This window comes from Anser brachyrhynchus, assembly GCF_964034855.1.
Source record: "Anser brachyrhynchus genome assembly, chromosome: 12".
Lineage (NCBI taxonomy): Eukaryota > Metazoa > Chordata > Aves > Anseriformes > Anatidae > Anser > Anser brachyrhynchus.
Window position 1 is genome coordinate 1,402,027 of NC_137707.1, and position 20,826 is coordinate 1,422,852.

General features: G+C 54.8%; 1 protein-coding gene across 2 annotated transcripts; it reads right to left on the reverse strand.

The window, feature by feature from the left end:
- Nucleotides 1–1,394: 1,394 nt before the first annotated feature.
- On the reverse strand, nt 1,395–20,264 carry TCF25 (TCF25 ribosome quality control complex subunit). Of its 2 annotated transcripts, none has more exons than XM_080552129.1 (18): nt 20,056–20,264; nt 18,976–19,158; nt 17,019–17,093; nt 14,894–15,018; nt 13,285–13,350; nt 12,089–12,171; nt 11,399–11,529; nt 9,175–9,274; nt 7,871–7,964; nt 6,713–6,805; nt 5,961–6,066; nt 5,406–5,565; nt 4,255–4,342; nt 3,539–3,697; nt 2,982–3,072; nt 2,575–2,654; nt 1,874–1,946; nt 1,395–1,640 (listed from the first exon to the last, which is right to left on the reverse strand). In XM_080552129.1, the coding sequence occupies exons 1-18, from the start codon at nt 20,212–20,214 to the stop codon at nt 1,479–1,481; spliced, it is 2,028 nt and encodes a 675-aa protein (XP_080408255.1). In that variant the 5' UTR covers nt 20,215–20,264; the 3' UTR covers nt 1,395–1,478. The 2 variants fall into 2 exon arrangements, with proteins under 2 accessions (XP_080408255.1, XP_080408256.1); XM_080552130.1 differs by having other exon boundaries at nt 18,991–19,158; nt 20,056–20,263.
- Between the last annotated feature and the right edge of the window lie 562 nt (nt 20,265–20,826).

Genomic DNA, 20,826 nt, shown 5'->3' on the forward strand with positions numbered 1-20,826 from the left:
GCAATTCAGGGCTCCATGAACAGGCCGTTCACACCCAGCGCTTCCGCTCCTTCCTGCGGGGCGCCGGGGCCTGCCCGGGGCTCAGAGCTGCCCCCGGTCCCGTGTGCGTGGAAGCGGCTGCATGCAGGGCTGGTCCCCGTGCTCAGTAGGGAGCGGGAGACATTTTAACGCCCTAGCTAATGAGAACCGCCTGCTGAGCTGAGGTCAGTACGCGCACATCCCCGGTGCTGGGCTGGGAGCAGCGAGGCTGCGGCAGGAGCCTGCTCCCACGATCGAGGCCATGGCCTGGGGACTCCCATGGATGGGCGCGCACCAGCCCACGAGCCCCAGCCCCGATCCCTGGCACGGGCTGGGGTCGAGCACCCGCAGCAGTACCCAGCTGGAGCAGCCTCGCTCGGCGCCAGCCGCCCGGGCAGACGGCGTCCCCGGCACCTCCCACGCCTCGCGGGCAGGATCAGCCCAGGCCGCGGGGAAACGTGAGCGGGAGGAATCCGGACCAGCAGACACCGGCTTCCCCGCCCGGTACGCGCGGTGAATTCTGGCTTTGTCAACACAGGCTTTGGGAGCAGAGCTGCAAAATGCCGAGTCTGCAGCTCCAAGCACCGCGAGCGCGGGGCGCAGCCGGGGCTCAGCTCCTGCAGGGACGTGCCAGGGGCAGGATGGGGCCAGGGCCAGCCCCAAGCGGGAAGCTCGGCCCGCAGGGAGCCCGGCTGCAGCATGGCCACAGTGGGAGGAGGGGGATTTGTTCCGGGCAGCGCAGCCTGGCTCAGCACTGGAGCCACGCACACCGTTACACAGCAGAAATGAAAAAAGCTTTGTGGGCAGCAGCGATGAGCTAAGGCTTTTATGGCGCCGCTGACCTCATTCCTGCCTCTGCACTGTTTTGTGCCCCACTTGAAGGTAGGGAAACAAGGGAAGCTGGTGGGGAAAAGAAAAAATAAAAGAGGGGAGGGGGATCCTCTCCGCTCCCAGCAGCATCAATGGCTGCGGCGCAAGCGGAGCCGCTCCCCACCCACCCCCAGCAGACACCGGGAGAGCTCCAGCTCCAGGGCAGATCACAGGGAACTGCGAGGAGCAAGGACACAGCCCAGTCCCTCCCGGCCCCGAGGGAGCTTGCAGGGCAGCCGCCCCCACCCCGCCGCAGGGAAGGCGCCTTCAGCCTGGAGGAAGCACAAAGGACAAGGAGACAGCAGGAAGAAAAGGCTACGACCATTAAGCACGGGGCATGAGAAGAGAGAGCCCGGGGAATTGGGCATTAACTGTGTTTGCAGGGGCCCAGAAGGGGCCTAAGCTGCTGCAGATTATTAGCCCTGCCCTTTTAAGACAGCGCTCAGCCTCACGCAGCAGCAGCCTCCGCTCGATGCAGCCCTTTCCCCACAATGACAGCCAGCACGTCTGGTTTCTATGACTTTATTGGAGTGGGACAGGGTTGGGGTACAATTAACACAGGGTCAGGGTGGGAGACGCGTGCTCTCAGCTCAGTCCCAGTCCCCGTCGCCTTCAGGATTGTCGTCTCGGGGGGGTTCCTGAAACTGGATGTTCGCCAGCATGTCCCGCATGGCTGCCATGAGCCTGTTCACCCCCTGGTTGAGGTCCTGCGCTGCTCCTGCCTCGTCGTCTCCATCGTGCCTGATGTCCCCCTGCAAGAGAGCAGAGCTGGAGGACCCCGGCAGGGAGCTCGCTGCCTGGCCGCAGCAGGCAGGGACACAGACAATGCCGCCTGCCAAAAAGCATCAGGCTGTTCTGCAACCTGACGTTTACACACTGCATATGCCAAGAGCCACTCCCTTTGCAGAAACACTGTGCAGTAGAAACTTGTGTACTGAAAGCAAAAGTGCGCTCCGATTCGCCTGCAGCAGCTGACTGCACATACCTGCAAGTTAAAATTTGGCAACAGTGATCGGAAGAAGAGAGATAAAGTGCTTTCGTTGGATGGATGGTTCGTTCTGAAAGACACAAGTTGCACACCACGATTAAGGGGTAGCTTGCGCTTGACCTGCCAGTGCTCACCCGGGCTGAGACAGGGCAGAGGAGCTGGTAACCACAAAGCACGGCCCCTCCCTGAGCCAGTCAGACTCTCCCAAAGCAAGGTACTGGGGAATTCATGAGCATTTCTTACCCCAGGCAGCCAGCAGCTAGCCAGCCCCTGGGCAAAACAACCATTAAAAGCACTGCCCTGTGTCCTCTGACCTGGGCCAGCGTGTGAGGCACGTATGAGCCTCACCTGAACAGTCCTTGCAACCACAGACAGCTGCGATCGTATCCATGTTTACCCCAACCCACCTCAGTTAAGAAACAAAGGGGTTTTTTTGTTTGTTTTTTTTTTTTTTTTCCAAACAGGCTTCGCCTCCACAGCTGTGATGAGCTGCTGCCTGCGATGGCCACCACCAGCCCCACGCAGAGGCAGCAGGACCAGCCCTGCCTGTTCGCTCAGCCTGCTGGTGAGCGCCCAAGCCAGGCTGCTCTCCCTCGGAGGATGCCAGTGCTGAGCACCCACGTGCACCCCGGCCGAGGCAGCCAGGTGTCGATGCTGGGAGGAGGCGAGCTGCGCCGGCACAGGGGCAGAGAAGGTACCTTTCTGGTCTAGTGTAGGAGATGATGGAGTCCAGAGGAGGAAGGGGGTCAAACCCCATCACAGGCTGCGATGTCACCTCCTGCAGAGGGGAAGAAGAGAGAGGTGAAGGCTGCGCACCACCAGCGACAAACACCAAGGCATGGAGATGGCTGGACCTGCAGGGCAGGCCTTGGTCTTGGGAAAAGCAGCAGCCACAGCCCAGCCTGCCCGCACACGCCGCTGCGCGCCTTATCCTGAGGACACTCAGGAAGCTGTACGCAGAGGGAGGATGCTTCGAGGTCATGCAGATGTTTCCTTTTCGGTGGCTGTGGTTTGAGACATGCCCAACATCTGCACGCGTAGTAAGGACACAAGTGCCACCACTCCGCAGACAGCAGCACCATCTGCACCCCCAGGGGGCCCTCACCAGAGGCAGAGCTGCCGTGGCCTCCTTCATCTCCGAGAGGATGACATGCCGGTAGATATTCCTGGGGGCACTCTGGTATCTCATCTTCCTCCTAAAGCAGGGAGCGGGAACAGCTGATGGCACTGAGCACACCTCAGCACAGCCAGCGTTTCATCTCCACTTCTCTAGGTGCAACGTCAGCTTCATCCCTGGCTCTGCCGGGACCCACCAGGTCAGACTGAGCTGGCCAAAGGTGAAGCCAAGCTCACTTGGCAGCTGCCAACCTCCAGATGGAAGAGCAGAGCAGCTCAGGGACACTGCACAGCTCACTCACCAGCCTCTTACCTCTGCAAGTCAGCAGAGCAAACTAACACCAGTTTAAGAGAAGAACTAACGCCTCCCTCTCCCACTGCTCAGAGATGGAAAGTGTCTCTAAGCACTTTGAACAAGCCCCAACGTCACTGCTGCCCAGGACAGAGCTGCTCTCTCGTCTGCTGAGCCCCCCAGCCTGACCTGTCCCCGTGTTTCAGCACCCAGATCCCTTATGAGAGCCCGTCACCTCTGCCTGCTGCACTCACTTGAGCTCAGACTCCTCCACCAGCGGGTCTCTGGTGTCTACCATGCGTAACACCTCGTGGACGTTTGTCTCCAGCCAAGCCATGACAGCTGGGTCCTTCCACAGGGAGTGAGTCCTTCCCACGTAGAGAGACGTCAGCTGGTTCAAGGCGGGAGGCTGGCTAAAGGACACAGTTGTTATTCAGGGCACTCTCCTCCTGCCTGCAGGTCCCCATGCTGTCTCGAAAGAGCTCGTCTCTGCATCATGCTTCAGCGTGAGAACACAGAGAGGGATCGCAGGCTCCCAGCTCTGCTGTTTACATCTACCTTCACCAGTTTTTCTGCCTCCTCCTACTTTTGGGATAAGCAGAGCCATGAGATGAAAGTTGCTCTGCCTTTACCCGAGGGGGAGACCATTCACGTGCTCAGGAGGACCACGTGTCAGGGAAATCCAGACTGGCAGGAGACAGCCTGCCCTGAAAGCATCGCTCTGACTACATGTACCGACAAGCTGCAGTATGAACTTCTGACCCATCCGCATTAAGGTGAGGCGGGCCTATTAGAGTTATCTGGTAGCCTTTACGGGAATCCATTATCAATGCATCTAACAGCCTCTCAGCACGAAAAGCAAATATTGTCCTCTACAGCTTTTTAACTCCATTAACTGCCTGAGCAAGCAAAATCGCCAATACCAGGACAATCGATTCCTTCTCTTACTGCGAACATCTCCAGGTCTTACCTTATCTGAGCATTCAGCCCAAAAAAGGAATGGGAGGCGACCCTGGCATCAGGCTGCACACTGCAGTGATCCAACAGCGGCATAAGAACTGCAGGAGAAAGTCACACAGCTCGCTTTCAGCCTGCTGAGAAGCGCCATGGGAGCGGTCAGTCACCACCGCCAGGGCTGCGGGGAGACAGCCCCATCCCTGGGGCCAAGCACCCCACCAGGCCGGGGCGCTGAACAAGAACCGACGCAAGGAGGATGCAAAGACGCTGCCAGCTTCACGGCTGGAGGTTATGCAGTGTTTTGATCTCTGGATGGATGATGGAAACAGATCCACAGTAAACAAAAAAGAACATTTTTTTTTCCCCTCAGTAACATAAGGTGCAATTTCATGCACTTAATGCTGTTGGCCTTTGAACTTGAACAAAGGTTTTATTTCAGTCACCGTGACAAGCAGCAAAAAACATGGTTTCAACCAACACAAACTAAACCTCTGTTCAAAAGCTGGTTATTCCTGGCTTTAAAAGACACACCCTCCTTGGCATTCTGTGTCCCCTCTGGGCGTGGAGGGGCTGTGTATCTCCTTTCAGGAACATGAGCACCAAACAGATAAAAGCAAGAGTGATGGGCACCCGTAGAAAGGACATCTAAAGCAGAGCAGTGCCTTGGAGAGAAAGCTAAGAGAGACTAGTTGTCTGTTGTGGGCAACCCCAGGGTAAAACATGTTCCCGCTCCAAGAACTCAGTTCTCACCCTCCCCCAGCCTGCACGCCCGTGACTCTCTCTTCAGTGAAGGGCCAAAGAGGAGGACGAGCAGCACAGAGCACAGTTGCTGATCTCCTCCCAACACGCGGAGGACCCATGGCTCTCCGTACCCACCCTGGTTCCATCGCTCTCTCCCTGGCCCTGCCATGGTGCAGGGCAGGCTGAGCCCTGGCGGTGGGTTCAGCGTGGGCTCCAGCAGCCAACCTGCTGCGGGCCGGCCGAGCTGTGTCACCCCTCTGAGTCAGTGCTCCTGTCCCACATGGACGGAGGCCAACGCCGTTCGCAGCCCGTAGGCAAACTGCTGCTTCTGCATTTGACTACTTGGAATCCGGCATTCGCTCTCACAGATGAAGAGAGCGACAAAGCCTGCGGGGACGGACTTACCGGTGGGGACAGACTTACCGCTTGGGAACATGATCAGCGCAAGCTGGATGAGCCGGGCAGCTCTCTCCCGGGCTTGGCTTAACTCCAGCTCCGAGCGCTCCTCCTGCTGGCTCAGGAAGAAATAGGCCAACGGCACTGAGAAGGCAAAATTGGGGAGCTGGGACAAATTCCGGTGACTCTGCAGGATCAGAGAGAGAGATTTATCGAGAAGCGATGCTATGCGGTGATCTCAACGTGGCTGGGCTGCACACAGGGAGGGGTTTATTGCTTGGTAGATTCTGTTACTTTCCAGCTGCTGGCTTGGTGCCCCTACAACTGAGTAAGCAACTCTGAGTTTATATAATTGTTTGTAGGGTACCAGGATTGCAACAGGACCTAACGCTGAACACCTCAGCCTCCATGGGTTGTTCTGCCCATGAGACAGTCCCCAAAAGGGCTGAGCCAGTTACAGAAGCCCCACGATCTGTGGCACAGCTGCCACCCTCCAGCCCAGCTGGGTGGGGAGAGCCCCAGGAGCAAGGTGTCCCTGAGCTCTGCCTCACCCCTCGCCGGTGTGGCCTGCTGGCAACTCACCTCCCACTCCTGGAACATGCGTGTCAGGAAGGTGTACTCTCTAGCTCGGAGGGACAGAAAATCAATCATCAGCAGCACGCACAGCGGGTCGTTCTCTGGATCAAGGCTTCAGAGGGAGGCGAGCACAACAAGAGGAACCAAAATAAGCGTCACAAAAGCTGAGGTGCCTGCCCCAATTTCTAAGTCAAACAAGACTTTCCCACTAGCACTCAGAGTCATGCCATGACTCAGCAAGCGGAGATAATGGGGACACAAATAGCCCCACACAGCTGGGAGAGGGGTGTGACACCTCACCCATTCCACTCCCTGCAGAGGGGTGACGGGCCTGCCACGAGGCCACACGGGAGGAAGATCAATGGCCACACAAACCAAGCAGGCTGAAGCCGCTGCTGTGCATCTGCTCCACAGAGACTCCAGGCTCTGCTGTAATTATCAGCCAGGCCCACAGCTAGGTAGCCAAAAGCAAGGGACAATCAGGTTCCAGCTGATTAAGCCTCCTCCTAAACAATCACCTCTCTCTTCAAAGCAGGATACAGATAAGAGCACATGCCCAAAACTAACCTGTGGGACTGCATCCTTAAGGAGTGGCAACAAGCCCTTCCTGAGGCTGGGAACAGTATCATACCTCCTCCAATATTTTCTGTCCAGCCTGGGCATACGAGGGTTACATGTGTTGCTCAAAGCATATTCCCCGTGGGCACCACGACTCCCAGCTGTAGGAGAGGGGGCGCAGCCCTCCATGGGGCACCTACCTCAGAATCAGCTTGCAGAACTCCAGAGCTGTCCGGGGACAGCCCCTCTTCTCCAGGAACATCAGGTGTTTGAAGAGAGCCAGGTAGAAAGCCCTGTGTGGAGAGCAGAAACGGGTTTTAGAAGCCAGGCTGGGAGAGCAGCACGTTTCATTCAAGAGTGGGGACTCCAAATCAGCCCAAATCTTCATTGTGTCTTGTTTGTTACTATTATTATTATTTTTTTTTTACTCTTGCTACCTTTGTGCAAGCATAGGGACAGCAAACCCATGGCCCATTCCACCTCCGCTCCCCTTGTGCACACACAACCCAGGGCTAACGACTCAGGACAACAACAACAAGGAAATCCCTGAGGTCCGCATCCTGCGGGCTTAGCACAGCTGTGCCTCTGCCACTGTCCCAGCACTGCACGAGGACGGTGACGCAGCGCGTGTGACATGTTTGGGGTGGGACTAACATCCAAATTGGGTGAGATACAGATCACAGCGCTCAGGTCACGGACAGCACAAAGTCTGTCAGCGAGTGGGCGCTGGAAACCTGAGCAATCTCCAGGTAGAGCAATTTGGGAGAGATTACTTGGGTCAGCTGACTGGAAAATTCCCAGAATAAAGTCACCTTTCCCTGCAGCTGCAGAGCTGTCAATATTACATAAGCAGCCAGGCCTCGAAGAGTGCAAGCGCTGGGAAGAGCAGCTGAGCACACAGTACACAAGTGACCAAGCACAGACTTAAACACACCATCAAGATTTTTATGACAAAAATAAGTGCTGCTTTGGGCTAACGGAAACTAATTGTACAAGAGGGATGTGACAGGGAGAAACAGGTAATGCTCCAATAGCAAATCCCTTGGGAAAGAAGACACTTTGCAAAAAAACCTTAGTCTATTTCAGTACAAGTGACCTGGCAGAACAAGGGCTGCTGGTACCCCAGTGCCCCCTCCCGAGCACTGCCTGCTCTCGCCTCGTTAAGGGCCATTGCCATTGATTGCAGAGCAGCAAAGCTTGTTCTGACAGAAAGGGTCGTTCAAGGTCCCCAGCCACCACCATCTGCAGGACTGGCTGGTGCAGCAGAGGTGGTGAATCTGGGTCTCCGTGCCCAAAGTAGGCCAGGGGATGCCGCAGGTGCCCTCGGGCTGGTGTGCGGGAGGCAGGCGGCCACCTACCTGTTCTCCGGCCGCCGGTAGTCCAGCCTGCAGCTCCCGCTGGTGAGGCTGAAGACGGGGTGGAAGGCGCACTCCAGGCTGTACAGCACCCGCTCTGCAGACAGCATGGACACCATCAGGGCACATCATCATCCCCACACCACAGGCTTTCCCAGCGTTCACAAAATGGGGGGCAGTTTGGCCAAGAAAACACTGATAAGTGAGAGCTCTGGCACCCACAGGCCATGAAAAAAGCTTATTCACACCCTAGACAGGTGCAAAGCTACTTCCGAGTACGCGGTCCCAGCAGATACCCAGGCAATCGAGCCCTGCTCCCATTTGCAGGCATTAGATCAAGCTGTGGCTGCAAAAAGCAACTCTGCTGGAAGAAGCCTGGGACTGAGGCTGGCACAGCTGCCTCTGCCACAACTGTCCTCACGTGTGCGAGCCAAAGATCCTGTCCTCACTTAGCCCCTGACCCCTCCTACCATGCTGAGGAGCACATGTCCCTGTTACCAAACAGCTCATCTCAGACTCCCGGCAGGCTGAGGGACGGATATCTCCCAGGATGCCTCCTACCCACCACGCCAGCCTGCAGCGCTTGAAGAAGAGCCTGACACGCGGCATGCTGGTCACAGGAAGGCAAAGCCAGCTGGCCTGGAGAGCCACACACGCTCCCTGCGGATGGGGTGGGCTTCCTGGAGCGTCCCCTTGCACTGCAGTATGGGGTAGCTGCTAAATCAGACCCTCCTCCTGCAAGGGATGTCCTACAGATGACACCCATCATGTCCAGACAATCCTTTCATTCTTTTTAAAGGTGAAAGCTAATGTGCTTTGCCGCAGACAAGCACGTCCAGCTCTGCTCAAAAGGCTCCAGCAAAAGCTGCAAGCCTGAAGGGTAACACGAGGCCGAGTGCTCGTGGCCGCAAAGTCACAAACACGGAGCCAAACAAACCCTTCTGGTTTGCTGCTCCTTTGCTGAAATAAAAACAAAACCAAACCAGAAGCCTTTGATTACTAATTCACAGCAACTGCTCAGCTGTGATTTTCAGCAGGGACTTGCTCAGCACTGGGTACGTGTGCACGTCTGCAGACTGGTGCCACAGCAGCGCCTCTTCCTTCCTTTCCCCTCCAGCACCTGGGCAAAGCCTTGCCCTGCGGTGCGATGCCACGCTGCTCCACAGCCCCTGCTGGGTGTTCAGGCCGGTGTTTTCCATGCGCACCCTTCGCAAGCTCTCACCAGCTCTGGCCAGCCAAGAGGGGCCGATGCTGGCAGGGCATCGCGGCAGCCTCCCAGCACGTCCGCTCCCCACCTTAGCACTTACCTATCAGGTCACGGGCCATCTCCTGATCCTCTTGCATTCGGCAGACATCGCTGAGCTGCAGAAGGGAGTCCACGTGGTACGGGTTCATCTGAAGGAGCAGCTACAGAAGAGCATGAGCTTGATTACACGATGGCACGAATCACTGGTTTCTTGTGCACTTTGCCTACGAGGCAAGCTCCGTAAGCACGGCAGGAAGGGAAATGTCCTGACACAGCACATAAGAGACAGGGGCTGTTCTTGCCCCTGGGTCTGAATGTGAAGCAATCCTGTCCCACACCATCAGAAACAATGCTAAGACTGTAATGCAAGGCTGAGATGCACCTCATGTGAAAGGCTAAAAACAGGGATTAAAAGAACATAAGGACAGTCATACACTTAAGAGGTCCAACTTGCCATACCTTCAAAAGCAGACGTCTGGGAAAGGCGGAAAGTGTTGACTCCCAGCATACTCTAAACTTCCATCCTACAGGGGGTCAGGGACCCCCACTGTCAAGGACACCACCTTATATTAATAGCCCTTAATTAACCGGGAATTTGTTCACTCACTGACCAGGTAACTTCCCAGCACCCAGCTCTGTGACACAGACAGCCACAGCATAAAGCCACAACACAAAGAGCCTCCTTTAGCCTGAACCTGCCGGCTTCACCCCGTGTTGGAAGGCACAGGGAGCAGCTCTCTCCCCCTCCCAGACCTCAGTCACGGCTCCCCCAGGTGCCTCTCCCAGCGCTGTCCCAGCCAAGCTGGCAGTTCCAGCACAGAGGCTGTGCCAGGCCTTTGCTCATCTCTGCCGTCCTCCTCTGAGTCGCTCCCAGCTCCACCGCATCCTTTTGGAGGCGGAGGGCACAGCACTGCGCACGCTATCCAAGGTGCAGACAAAAGGCCTAAGTGACATTTTTGTTTCCTTCTCCAGCCCTTTCAAAAAAGGGTCTGAACATTCGATCAGGCTTTTGCTTTCTCTGGGCACCGCGAGGATAATTTCACACACCTATTACAATCCCAGGACCCAGCTCCTGAATTGGAATGGACAGAAAAAAAAACAAAAAAAAAAGATTTCCAAGCTTCTGAGTACAAGTGTAACCATACCGCAAAGAGCTCAGCATTCAGTAATTATAAACGGACTACTTTCTCTAAGTACATCTCAACTTCAATATGAAAATACTGAAGCTGCTGCAAATCTCCTCAAGTTTCTCCCGGAATTAAAAATAAGGTACAGCTTCAAAGGCTCAGAAGTGGTATGTCTGCAGGGTGGTGGCCAACGTTCCCACCTACAGGGTAAAGCCTTCGCACCCATGGCTGTCCCAGCCCGGTGCCTGTGCCTTGGTTGGTGCCTTTTGTCTGACATTTTTCCCTCTCCTTGGCTTCTGTAAGTTCCTTTCTAGTCCTTCATTTTGGAAAATATGGAGCACCTGGGGTCATAGTGAGAGGGGAAAAATGCTCTTAATCCACTAAAACTTGACCAGCAACTACTTTGCATCTTTTACTGTGAATCCCTTAGCAAGCAGAACTGATGAGCTGCAGAGAACAGTGGCTATGAGCAGAGGGTGGGAAAGCAGAAGGAACTAAACACTGGCCTCTTTAAGGGCCTTATCTTCAAGAGACAGTGGCCTCTCAGAAACTTTGCCAGGGCATGTATTTGCCTTCACGTGGCCAGTTTCCAGAGCAAAAATACCTCGGTTATGGTCCAGAAGGGTGCAGAGAAATTTTTCTGTTGCTTATCATTAGAAACTCTAAGCGTTACCACAGACTTTAATGAGCTTGAACATGCATGAAGAACTTCGGCACAAAGACTTGTTTTACTGCAATACCAGGAAAACATACTTTTTTTCACCCATGCAAGGGTTTATAAATAGAAAAACTGTTGCTTTAGAGTCCCATCTAAAAATGGGCTTGTACAATATTTTCCCTTTCCCAGCTGAAGAGAGGAGACAAGGGAGCTTTATTCCTACCCCTTCAGCCAACAGCCAGTTCCTGCAGGCTCCTCTGCCAGCTACCTGGCATGCTCCAAGCAGCACAATCCAGGCTCGGCCACCGGGGACTGGACCTCATTCTCACCGAGCCGGTCACTTTCTCGTTTATGAGGCGAAAGCAGAGCTCAGCAAGCAATGCTGCCTCACCCCGCTCAGACGGGGCTGACAGAAGATAAGCACTAGAGCACATCACCCTGCTCCCCGGTTGCAGGAAAGCAGGACATAACAGCATGAACAACCCGATTTCACAACATACCACAATGTTGTTGGGGTCCATGGACTCCACGGCATCCAGGAACTTGAACTGCACTTGCTGGTACTCACGGTGGTGCTCGAATGTGAAGTATTGCACCCCCCTCCTGGTCTCTACCAGCTGCATGGCAATACCTGGAGAGCACATGGGAGACATGGGTCCGTGAGCCTGTGAGCGTGAGCAGCTGAAACTCTTCTGATTTCTTGTAGCACGGGAAGACTGTACGCATTGTTGGCTCCAAAGCCAGATGTGTGTTCAGAAACTCCCACGGAATTTCACCCCTTCCCCTCCTCCCATGAATCAATGTCCGAAACCCACTCGAGAAGCACAGGCGACTTGCTCTCCCTATGGATATCTTCTCACAGTCCAGCAAGGCTATTGTAAGAAGGGAAGCACACGTCACCTGCTACCTCCAATAAGGGGAGAAGAGAACTCAAACACTAAGACACAACAAAAAGGGTCCTCCTTGTTGAGAAAGGAGGCCTTTTCCATCACCAGCTGACGAGCAGTTCCCTTTCTACCTCAGCCCGTGCGAAGCCTTGGCCTGGCAGCTGATGAAAGCTGCTCCAGCTCCTGGGCACTGAGGTTCCAGGAGAGCCAGGCTAGTAGGAGCAGCCACACGGGCACGAGACCGACGGTCTCGGTTAGCCAGCAGCAGCGCAGCGTTTTGGGAAGCAGCACTGAAAGCCTCACCTGTTTTGCTGTAACGTGGCCAGGTGTTCTTGGGAACCGTCAGCCACGTGCTGCGGACGTACTGGCGCTGCCTTTGCCTTGGCCTGAGGGAAAAAAACACAACAGGTCACAGCTTTCCTGCACTAGCAGAATAAGGAGGGCTAAAAACTGCCAGAAAGAAAAAAAAAAGATCATTTGGGGAAAAAAGAGATCCAGCTTCTTCCCCAGCTGCAGCCCTGCCACAGAGCTTTTGCCCAGAGCTTTAACCTGCTTGCCTTCGAGACACAACATACCTTCACTCTGGCTCTTCCTCACTTTAACCGTTCCTCTTTGGGCCAGCCAGTGCCTCCAGCATTTCCACTGCAATAGCTTCTTTCCCTGTTTTCATTCCTGCCAAGTTCTCAGCTGCCTGTTTGCTTCAAACACGTTCCCAGGCCCAATTAAGAGAGCCCCACATCCCTCTGACTCATCTCTCTCTTCCCAGCAGGGCCTTTAAGCACTGACTCAGTTTAAGCTGTACTCCTAAGTGCAACCAATGTATTGGTTCAGGGCAAGAGGAATTCGGAAGTCACAGCTACTCTAACGAAGTTCCTGAGTAAGGAGATGTGACTGTTTCTTTTCCTCAAGCACTAAACACCACCTTTTGTTTTAACCTCTCCTTGACGGAGCGTAATTCTTTCACAGACTCTCTCAGGGGCTGCCCCTTCCACCATCACTGCCCCGAGCTTATACCCTTCTTATGTGCACATTTTCCAACCAGCTCCTGAAAGCAAGGATTTTCTGGATAGCTGATGACAGTGCAGTGGGTAACTGCACAGAGATTTACACCTAAGCAGCAGCTGGTTCCCTGAGCCCCTGTAAGCAAATACATGAGACTGCCTGGAAAATATTCAGGGTCCATTCTGTAAGACAGAGACTTCAGGATAGTAACAACCATAAATGTTGGAGGAAAAAAAAACAACTAAGAGTCAATAGCCTAAGAATTTGAGCAAAAGGATTTTAGAAGGGCATTTGGCAGGGAAGAGGGGGCGGGAAATCAACAGGAGGAAAAGGAAGTAGTGGGTATAATCTGAAGAAATCAGATGCCCTGATCACGCTGGGGTGCCCTGGGTTCCCGGCACAGGCATAGCACTGGGGGCTCAGTAAGCAGTGCCAGGGGAAGGACGGACACCCCAGCTCAGACTTTCAAAGGGTTTACTATTACATTTTGGACCAACCTCTGATCACCAAGAACAGCACGAGCCCCGAAGTATCTCTTCAACTCATTCTCTGGATTCAAGTTTCTGAGAAGGTTGAAACAAGACAAAAATTTAAAAAAGGTTAAACAAAGTCTTGCACTCTTGTCCTTTTCATCAATGCCAAGCATTCAGTACCATGAACTGTCCCTGCTCAAACCCCTGAACTGTCACACACACACACACCACCAGTCTGACACAACACACCAGGAGGAACCTGGTCACTGGCCAGAACAGGAAGCATCCAAACGCCTCTTCAATCAGACACACGCTTCTTTTGTGCTCGGCTCCAAGGACCATGAGCTGGGGAATACTGCTGCTGCCCTCTCCAGGGCAGCCTGGGCCCTTGCCTGGATACTCCCAGGGACTGCCTCTGCTTGCTCAGGGTATTTTGTGCCTGGAAAACACGAGGTGCCCTCTGCTGAATCTAGCAGTGGCAGTCCGCAATTCAGGGCAAGCACCCTAACCACTGCAGGGAGGCTGGCAAGGCTTAAAATACATTCTTTTAATACAAACATCTTATATCAAAGCACGACAACACCTACAGTTTTCTTGATCTAACATTTGGCCCAGAGAAGGGAGGCGTATTTAGGAGAGGTTTCTCTCTGCCATCCAGTGAGCAGGAATTGAAGAGAGGGAGTGGGAAGCTGACATCCAGCACCGCCAACCCTCACCCACTTGGAGGTTATCCAGCTCTCAAAGGTGTCTGAATAACGCTCACCTGACCAGAGAAGTCACTGAAGCCTGAAAACATCTGTAGGTAAACAAACATTTCTCCCTTTACTGCAATGTCTCTGAACAAGCTAAACTAGTAAAGAGCGCCCACTCTGTTTGATGCAGTGTTTTCAGGCTTCAAAACCTGAGTGGTAAATTGTTCCACCCTGCCAGTTAAAATGCTTTCTTTTTCCTACAGAAACAGAATCTGCCAGTATCTGCACCAGCCCAGGGCTCTGAATCACGCGGGACACAGCAGCTGGCCCATCCGTGACAAGTTTCACAGCGTGACACAGGCTTAGATGTTACAGACGTCTAGTGTGAGGCCAATTCATCCCCCAGCTCTTAGATGTGCTTAGCACTTAGTCCACTTTGTTGATGGTCACATGGGGGAAGGTTAGATGAGTCTAATTAGCTTTCCTGGTGAAATCAGCTGCTGGTAGTGTTTAGCCTTCCTTGGAGCAGAGCACTTGCTGTACTGGAGCGGGCTGCTTGCAGCACCCAACCTGAACGCAGCCAGTCAAGTGGCCAAGCTAGGCTGGTTTCAAAGCTTTACGTGCTGTGGCTCTCAGCAGCTCTGCGGAGATGTTTTGACAGTTACCAAACATTTTAGTCTGGAAGGCACCTCTGGAGGTCGGCCTGGTCCAGACGTCCACTCAAACCAGGCGGGACAGTAGAGAATACCAGTTCTAAGTTCTAGAGAATGCTGAAAAACTGAACACAGCTTTAAGAGCTATGGTTAGAAGTGGAGCTGTGTACAACATAGCCCCTTTCGAGTAAGATCCTGGGGTTACAGATTACACAGGCTCCCCTTTCCCTTCCTCAGGGCACAAATACCTCTGTCACACCCAAAGTCAGGAAGGAAAACAAGCACTACCTGTGCTCTACGTAGAGCAGAGGCCTGCTCTCAGCAATTACTCCACTCTGGGTCTCTTGCAGTATCCCGTTGGTATCCTCAATCTTCTCCAGTAAGCTGTCGATGTCTTCCAGGTCATTGTCTTCCTTAAGACAGGCACATGCGGAGATAAGGCAGTAATTACAGGACACGTCATGTAGGCACAGGGTCGCCCAGCTGCCTCCAGGCCCTCTGGCTCACCCCAAACTCCACGCTGTGTGTGACTGGTGCGGCCCCACTATTCCCCCTGCTGCTACCCCACCTCGGGAGCACACGTACTCTCATACTGAATATATCTGGCACTAGAAAGAGCAGGCAGGCTTGCTGCTGGCCTCGTGCTCTGAGCCCAAACGAGCCAGCCACAGTGGTCTTTTCTAGCACAGGGCTCACAAGTTCGTGTGTCTGGTCTCTGGTCTGCCCCCTGCTACCAAGCATTTGCTGTGCTTTGTCTGGTTTATTTCCTGCACCCTAACTTCCTAAAATATCATGAAAAGCTGGGGTGTCGATTTTAATGGTAAAGAAATAATCAGCCTTCGCTGTCTGCTTTCCATGAAAACACTAATTTACTGCTGTGATCCTTGTGATACAACAGCAAACGTGCATGTTTGTAACCCAGCTCTGATGTACTGCACAGTCACCTTCCAGTCTTCTAACAACCAGAAGAATATACACAATTGTTGAACTTGTGCTGCTGGATAACACTTTTACCCCGATTTCCCTCAATTTTCCCCACAAATAGCAAGTGATGCATTTCTAAGTGGCCATTTCATATCCTCATGATGCACGTGGGCGGAAGGCGGAATCCCATTCACACCACCCAAATAACATCCCAAGGTTGCCTTTTTAACTAAATACAGCTACGCTGCATGGAGCGGACACATGAAAAGTTTATAATGCTCTGCGTTTTTAGCAATCAAACAAAGGTAGCATTACCACCAGTTGGTGAATCAAACTGCCTGGTTTGATCTAGGAATTACATCTCCCTAGAGCTTAGGGCTGGCAGATGTCACCCTCTCGCTCATTATCCTTGGGCTGGGGAGGAAGCAGGCTCTCTGATGGGGTTCTCTGCCTTAGTGACTCACCCCCACGTCCCCAGCTGAACTCCTGGGGAGGCAGCAGCCAGCCCGCACCTCCCTGGGAGGCACGCTCACAACAGCCTGCCCAGCACCACAGCACACCGCGGCCTGCTGTGTTTAGCCACGGGTCTCCCCCGAGTTAAGACTTTAAAAGCTTTAGCAAAAAAAAAAAGTTCCTCACTTGAACTTCATTTTTATTAAATGAAGTCTAAATTATTATTTAGATATATTTTTAGATATATTTAGATATTTAAATATATTTCATAAATTATTATTATTAAGTCTTTATTAAATGTCTTCCTAGCCTATCTCAAGCAGTGAAAGTATCCAAGCGTAACAGACTGATACAGATAAAAGATTCAAGTTTGGCCATTTATCTCCAAGCTTTATCCACAACACGCACAGATGCTGGATAAAGTTCTCCCTCCTCTTGAAGCACGCTTACTTAGGAGTAGACTACCTAGTCAAAGAGAATCACTGTCCCCTCGTTCCCTTCACCCCTGGGAAGACAGGAGCACATCCCTCTGGAAGGGCACTTGGCCAGGCGTTTGCTGGTAACGCTCTCGGCACTAGCGGGTGCTCTTGTCAGCATTTAGCTGTACGATGGCAAGCTACAGAGAAGGCGCGCGGAGAAGCAGGCAAAGGTAAACGCGAATCACTGCCGGCAGCAGGAGCTTCGTAGAGCTCTGCAGAGCTCCCTAAGTAGGGCAAAGGAAATATCATGAAAACGCAGAAATCCTCACAGGTCCTGCAGTACCCCCTCCTGTGCAGAGCCTCAAAGCAGAGATGAAAGGAGACACTGCTGTGAGGATTTCAGCTCTCGCCGTCTGCAGCAGAGCTGCGCTAGTCCCGGTCGCTTAAAGGACCGCAGTCTAAAGCTGTTGTTGCCCTTTGATGACTTTAAATGAGTACAGCACAAGATGGAGCATTTTTGCCTCAAGATCTTTTCTGCCACTACCAGCGTCACCGCTTTGTCAGCCCCAAGGCAGGAATCAGCACGGCCACCGTCTCTCAGAGGAAAGCAGACATACCAGAGCCTCGCCTGCTGCAGCTTTCTTCGTTTTCCTTTTCTTTTTTTTCTTTCGTGGCTTGTTACTTAACACGGGCTGCAAAGATAAACGAAACGGCCGTCAGAGCATACCCAACGACTGCAGGGAAGAAGGCTCCATGGGGAAGAACCGTATTTCCAACAGGGACCAGCATGTCAGAAGGTTCCCCAAATGAAACCAATATTCATCCTTCCAAGTCTGCCAGAAAGTGGAAATTAAAAAAATCAGAAGATAAAAGCAAGCACCAAAGGTTTAAAAACACAAGGGTTAAATCTCATCTCACTTTCATTTTAACGCCCAAGATTACACACTCAGGCAAGAAAATTTAGATACACCAGGTTTGGGAGAAACGTTTCAGCCTTCCTTTACTCCCTAGAAAATAAACTGTACTCCTGTCTTTCTAGTAAGCAAGATGGTTTCACCAGCCACTCCGATTACCACAGAAACCAACAGCTGCCCGAAAGCACCGTGTGATGCAGGCTCCTCTCAATTAAGATGCAGCTGCTGAGGCTCAGGCTGCTGCACAGCATTCCCCAACCCAAGACGCACACTGCTACCCACGCTGGCTCTTTCTCAAGGCACGCAGAGCTAAGATGCACTTTCCCAGGGTCGCCAGCCCTCCACAGGTAACACTCCCAAGTTTCAGCACTACAGAACTGCTCCACAACTCCCCAGCCCATCTCAGGGCCAGGGGCACACGCCGCCCCAGTCCAGCTCCACATGTGCCGAGGGCTCCCACGTTTCCACCCAGGAAGATCTGGAGGCAGCACCAGGTGTGCTCCAAGTGTTTACGCAGCAAATTCCCTGGGTCAGGGTCACGCTGGAGCCGCTGCTCACGTGGGGACGGGCTGAGCAAAGCTCACACAGCACGTCCAGCGCGCTCCCAAGCCACCCGACTGGCTGCGGGCACCAGCCCCGCTGCTCCGGCCACGCTGCCGGGCACCCGGCACGCAGGCACCACAAGCAGGGTCCTAACGGATGAGACCAAGGCGCTGATTCCCTCTTACTTCCCCTACCCTCACCTTCAGTAAGATGCGGACTAGACTTGCAGTGCCAGATTGTTACTTAAAATGTCCTTTTCCTTATGTATTTCTGCACCTGTCATACGAGGAGATGATTAAGAGCCAATACAGAGTAGAGGAGGAACTCCTAACAGAAAATGACAACAAAATACTACAGGAAAGAAAGAAGTTCAACGATTAGTTTATTGTTTGGAAGTGTTTACATCATTTGCCCAAAACCAAATGCTCACTGAGCATTCACCCAAGAGCCTAGCACTACCTACAGCGTAGCACTATGTTAATTGTGCAACAATGAGTGCGGAGAAGCAACCTCTGCTCCTGAATCCTAGCAGCGCTTTCCTTCCCACGTGCTCTATATAACCCCAGCACCCACAACAACATTGCACAAGGTCTTCCTCGAGAAAACATTATAGGAGCCTCCCCTCTGAAGCCATGAAATATCCCCCAGGCCCCACGCAGAGATGCTGCGCACCCTGCAGGCTCCTAGACACGGCCCTCAGCACCATGCTGCTCATCCTCCTCCAGCCAGTGCTCACACAGGGGCTGGGACAAGCAGGAGCTGCAGGCAGGCAGGCACCTTGCTCTTGCTCTCTGAAGGAGCTCTAGGGTGCAGGCTCACTACCTCCCCAGCTAAAAACCTGGCACGTGAGCTCAGCAAGCTACCAGCTAGTGAACAGGGTGAATACAGACAGCCTGCACTTCTAACCAGACGTTAACTTGCACCTACTTACAATTTAGTTTTAGGCTCCCCATGAGCACACCTGCCCCGACACCCGTGTTCTCAGCCTCTGACAAAGCCCACACACAAGGAACACATTTGTCTATCACCAACAAAGCCGCTCAGCTCGAGCGGAGGCAGGAATATGCGACACCTTCTCTCTGCTTCTTGTGGGGCAACAACTGTCACTGCAAGGTACCTGCAGCAGCATTACCGTTTGGTCCGGCCGGTCTGCCTCTTCCCCGTTCCTCTGCCCATCGCCTTCTGTCTCCTCAGGTACGGACTCTTCATCGTTCCTCTCTGACGCATTGTGCTCTTTGAGCCTGGTATCTGCCCGCTCCTCTTTGGATGGGAGGTCATCCTCTGGTTCTTCACTGGTGATCTGTGCAAACAGAAGAACGAGCTGCAGCAGCAGGCGGCACAAAGCCGTGCTCTGCCCTCTCCCACACCCACAAGGACAAGACTGCACAGGCATCTGTTCTACTCACACCTGCAAAGGACAGAGCAAAGCACTGCAGGCGCAGAGCAGGGCTCAGCTTCCCAGCTGCCCTCTCCAGCACACAGAGCGGGCACAGACGCTCATTTAAAGCCCAGCACCCAGCTGGGGCAGCCCAGCACCTGCCGACCAGCCAGAGGGGAGCACAGGGCCACGACCACGTGCCTGCTACACAGCACAGTGCACAGCCCATCTGGCCTCTTGCAAGAGGCTCCAAAGCCAGCCTTGTGCATGCTCTCACAACCAAGCCTCAGGGAAGCGCTGGGGCTGGCCAAGGTGCCCAGAGAGGAAACACCAGGCTCTGTCACCCCAGGGAGCCACCGGCGCCATCAGATCACCAGCACTGGGACACCACAGGGCTGGCAGGCTGGGGGCAGCAATGCTCCAACTAAAACCGCCACCGCTGTCTGAGCGCCCCAGCGCTGAGCCCAGCTCCCCCAGCACAGCACAGCCCTGCCCCGTGCCCCCAGACCGGTGTCCCCCCGACCCCCCGGTGCCGCACGGCCCCGAGCCCACCCCTGTGCTCCCCCATCTCCCCCCCCAGCCCCCCCCACCTCCATCCCAGGCCTCCCGGACCCCCCTCACCCCCCCCCAGCACCCCCAGCTCCTTCCCCGCAGCACCCCCAGCTCCTTCCCCGCAGCCCCCCCAGCACCCTCCCCAGAGCTCCGTCCCCTCGGCCACCCCCCGGCCTCTCCCCCCTCGAGCCCCGTCAGCGTCCTCCGGCCCCTCCAGGCCCCCGCCCGCCCCCCCCATATCCCCCAGACCCCCCCTCAGCCCCTCACCAGCTCGAAGCGGTTGCTGACGCCGCTCCGGCCCCGGGCGACCCCCTCCGGCCGCTGCTGCCCGCTCTCGGGGCCGTCGGCCGGGCACAGCTCGCCCAGGCCCGGCTCCTGCTGGCCCCGCTGCTCGCCCCGCAGCCGCCTCAGGGCCCGCCGCGACATGGAGCCCCCGGCCGGGCCGCACCGCGCCTGCGCCGCCCGCAATGCGCATGCGCGCGCCTCCCAGCCTGTCCCCGGTCCCGCGCAGGCGCGGTGCGCGCCCCCGGGACTTGTTTCGCGCCCCCCCCGCGCAGCCCCAGCGTGAAATATGTCCCGGGGGGGGGGGGGGGGCGCTGCTGTTCCATGGTGTCTGCGGGGGGGGGGCGGCAATGGGGAGCCCCGGGACGTGGGGGGGCACGGGGCTGGGACACACATACACGAATGGGGGGGTGTCTGGGGACAGGGGTGTTTGGGGATGGGGGTGTCCAGGGACAGGGGTGTCTGGGGACAGGGATGTCTGGGGATGGGGGTGTCTGGGGACGGGGGGGTGTCTGGGGACATGGGGGTGTTTGGGGATGGGGGTGTCTGGGGACAGGGGTGTCTGGGGACGGGTGGGTGTCTGGGGACATGGGGGTGTCTGGGGATGGGGGTGTCTGGGGACGGGGGGGTGTCTGGGGACATGGGGGTGTTTGGGGATGGGGGTGTCTGGGGACAGGGGTGTCTGGGGACGGGTGGGTGTCTGGGGACATGGGGGTGTCTGGGGATGGGGGTGTCTGGGGACGGGGGGGTGTCTGG

Coding starts and splice junctions, on each gene's coding strand:
- TCF25 (XM_080552129.1), bottom strand. CDS start 20,214: ATGTCGCGGCGGGCCCTGAGGCGGCTGCGGGGCGAGCAGCGGGGCCAG. Junction 9,275..11,398: donor TGGACCCCAACAACATTGTG/GTATGTTGTGAA, acceptor GCTCTTCTGTAG/CTGCTCCTTCAGATGAACCC. Junction 3,073..3,538: donor GTGGAGGAGTCTGAGCTCAA/GTGAGTGCAGCA, acceptor TCCCTGCTTTAG/GAGGAAGATGAGATACCAGA.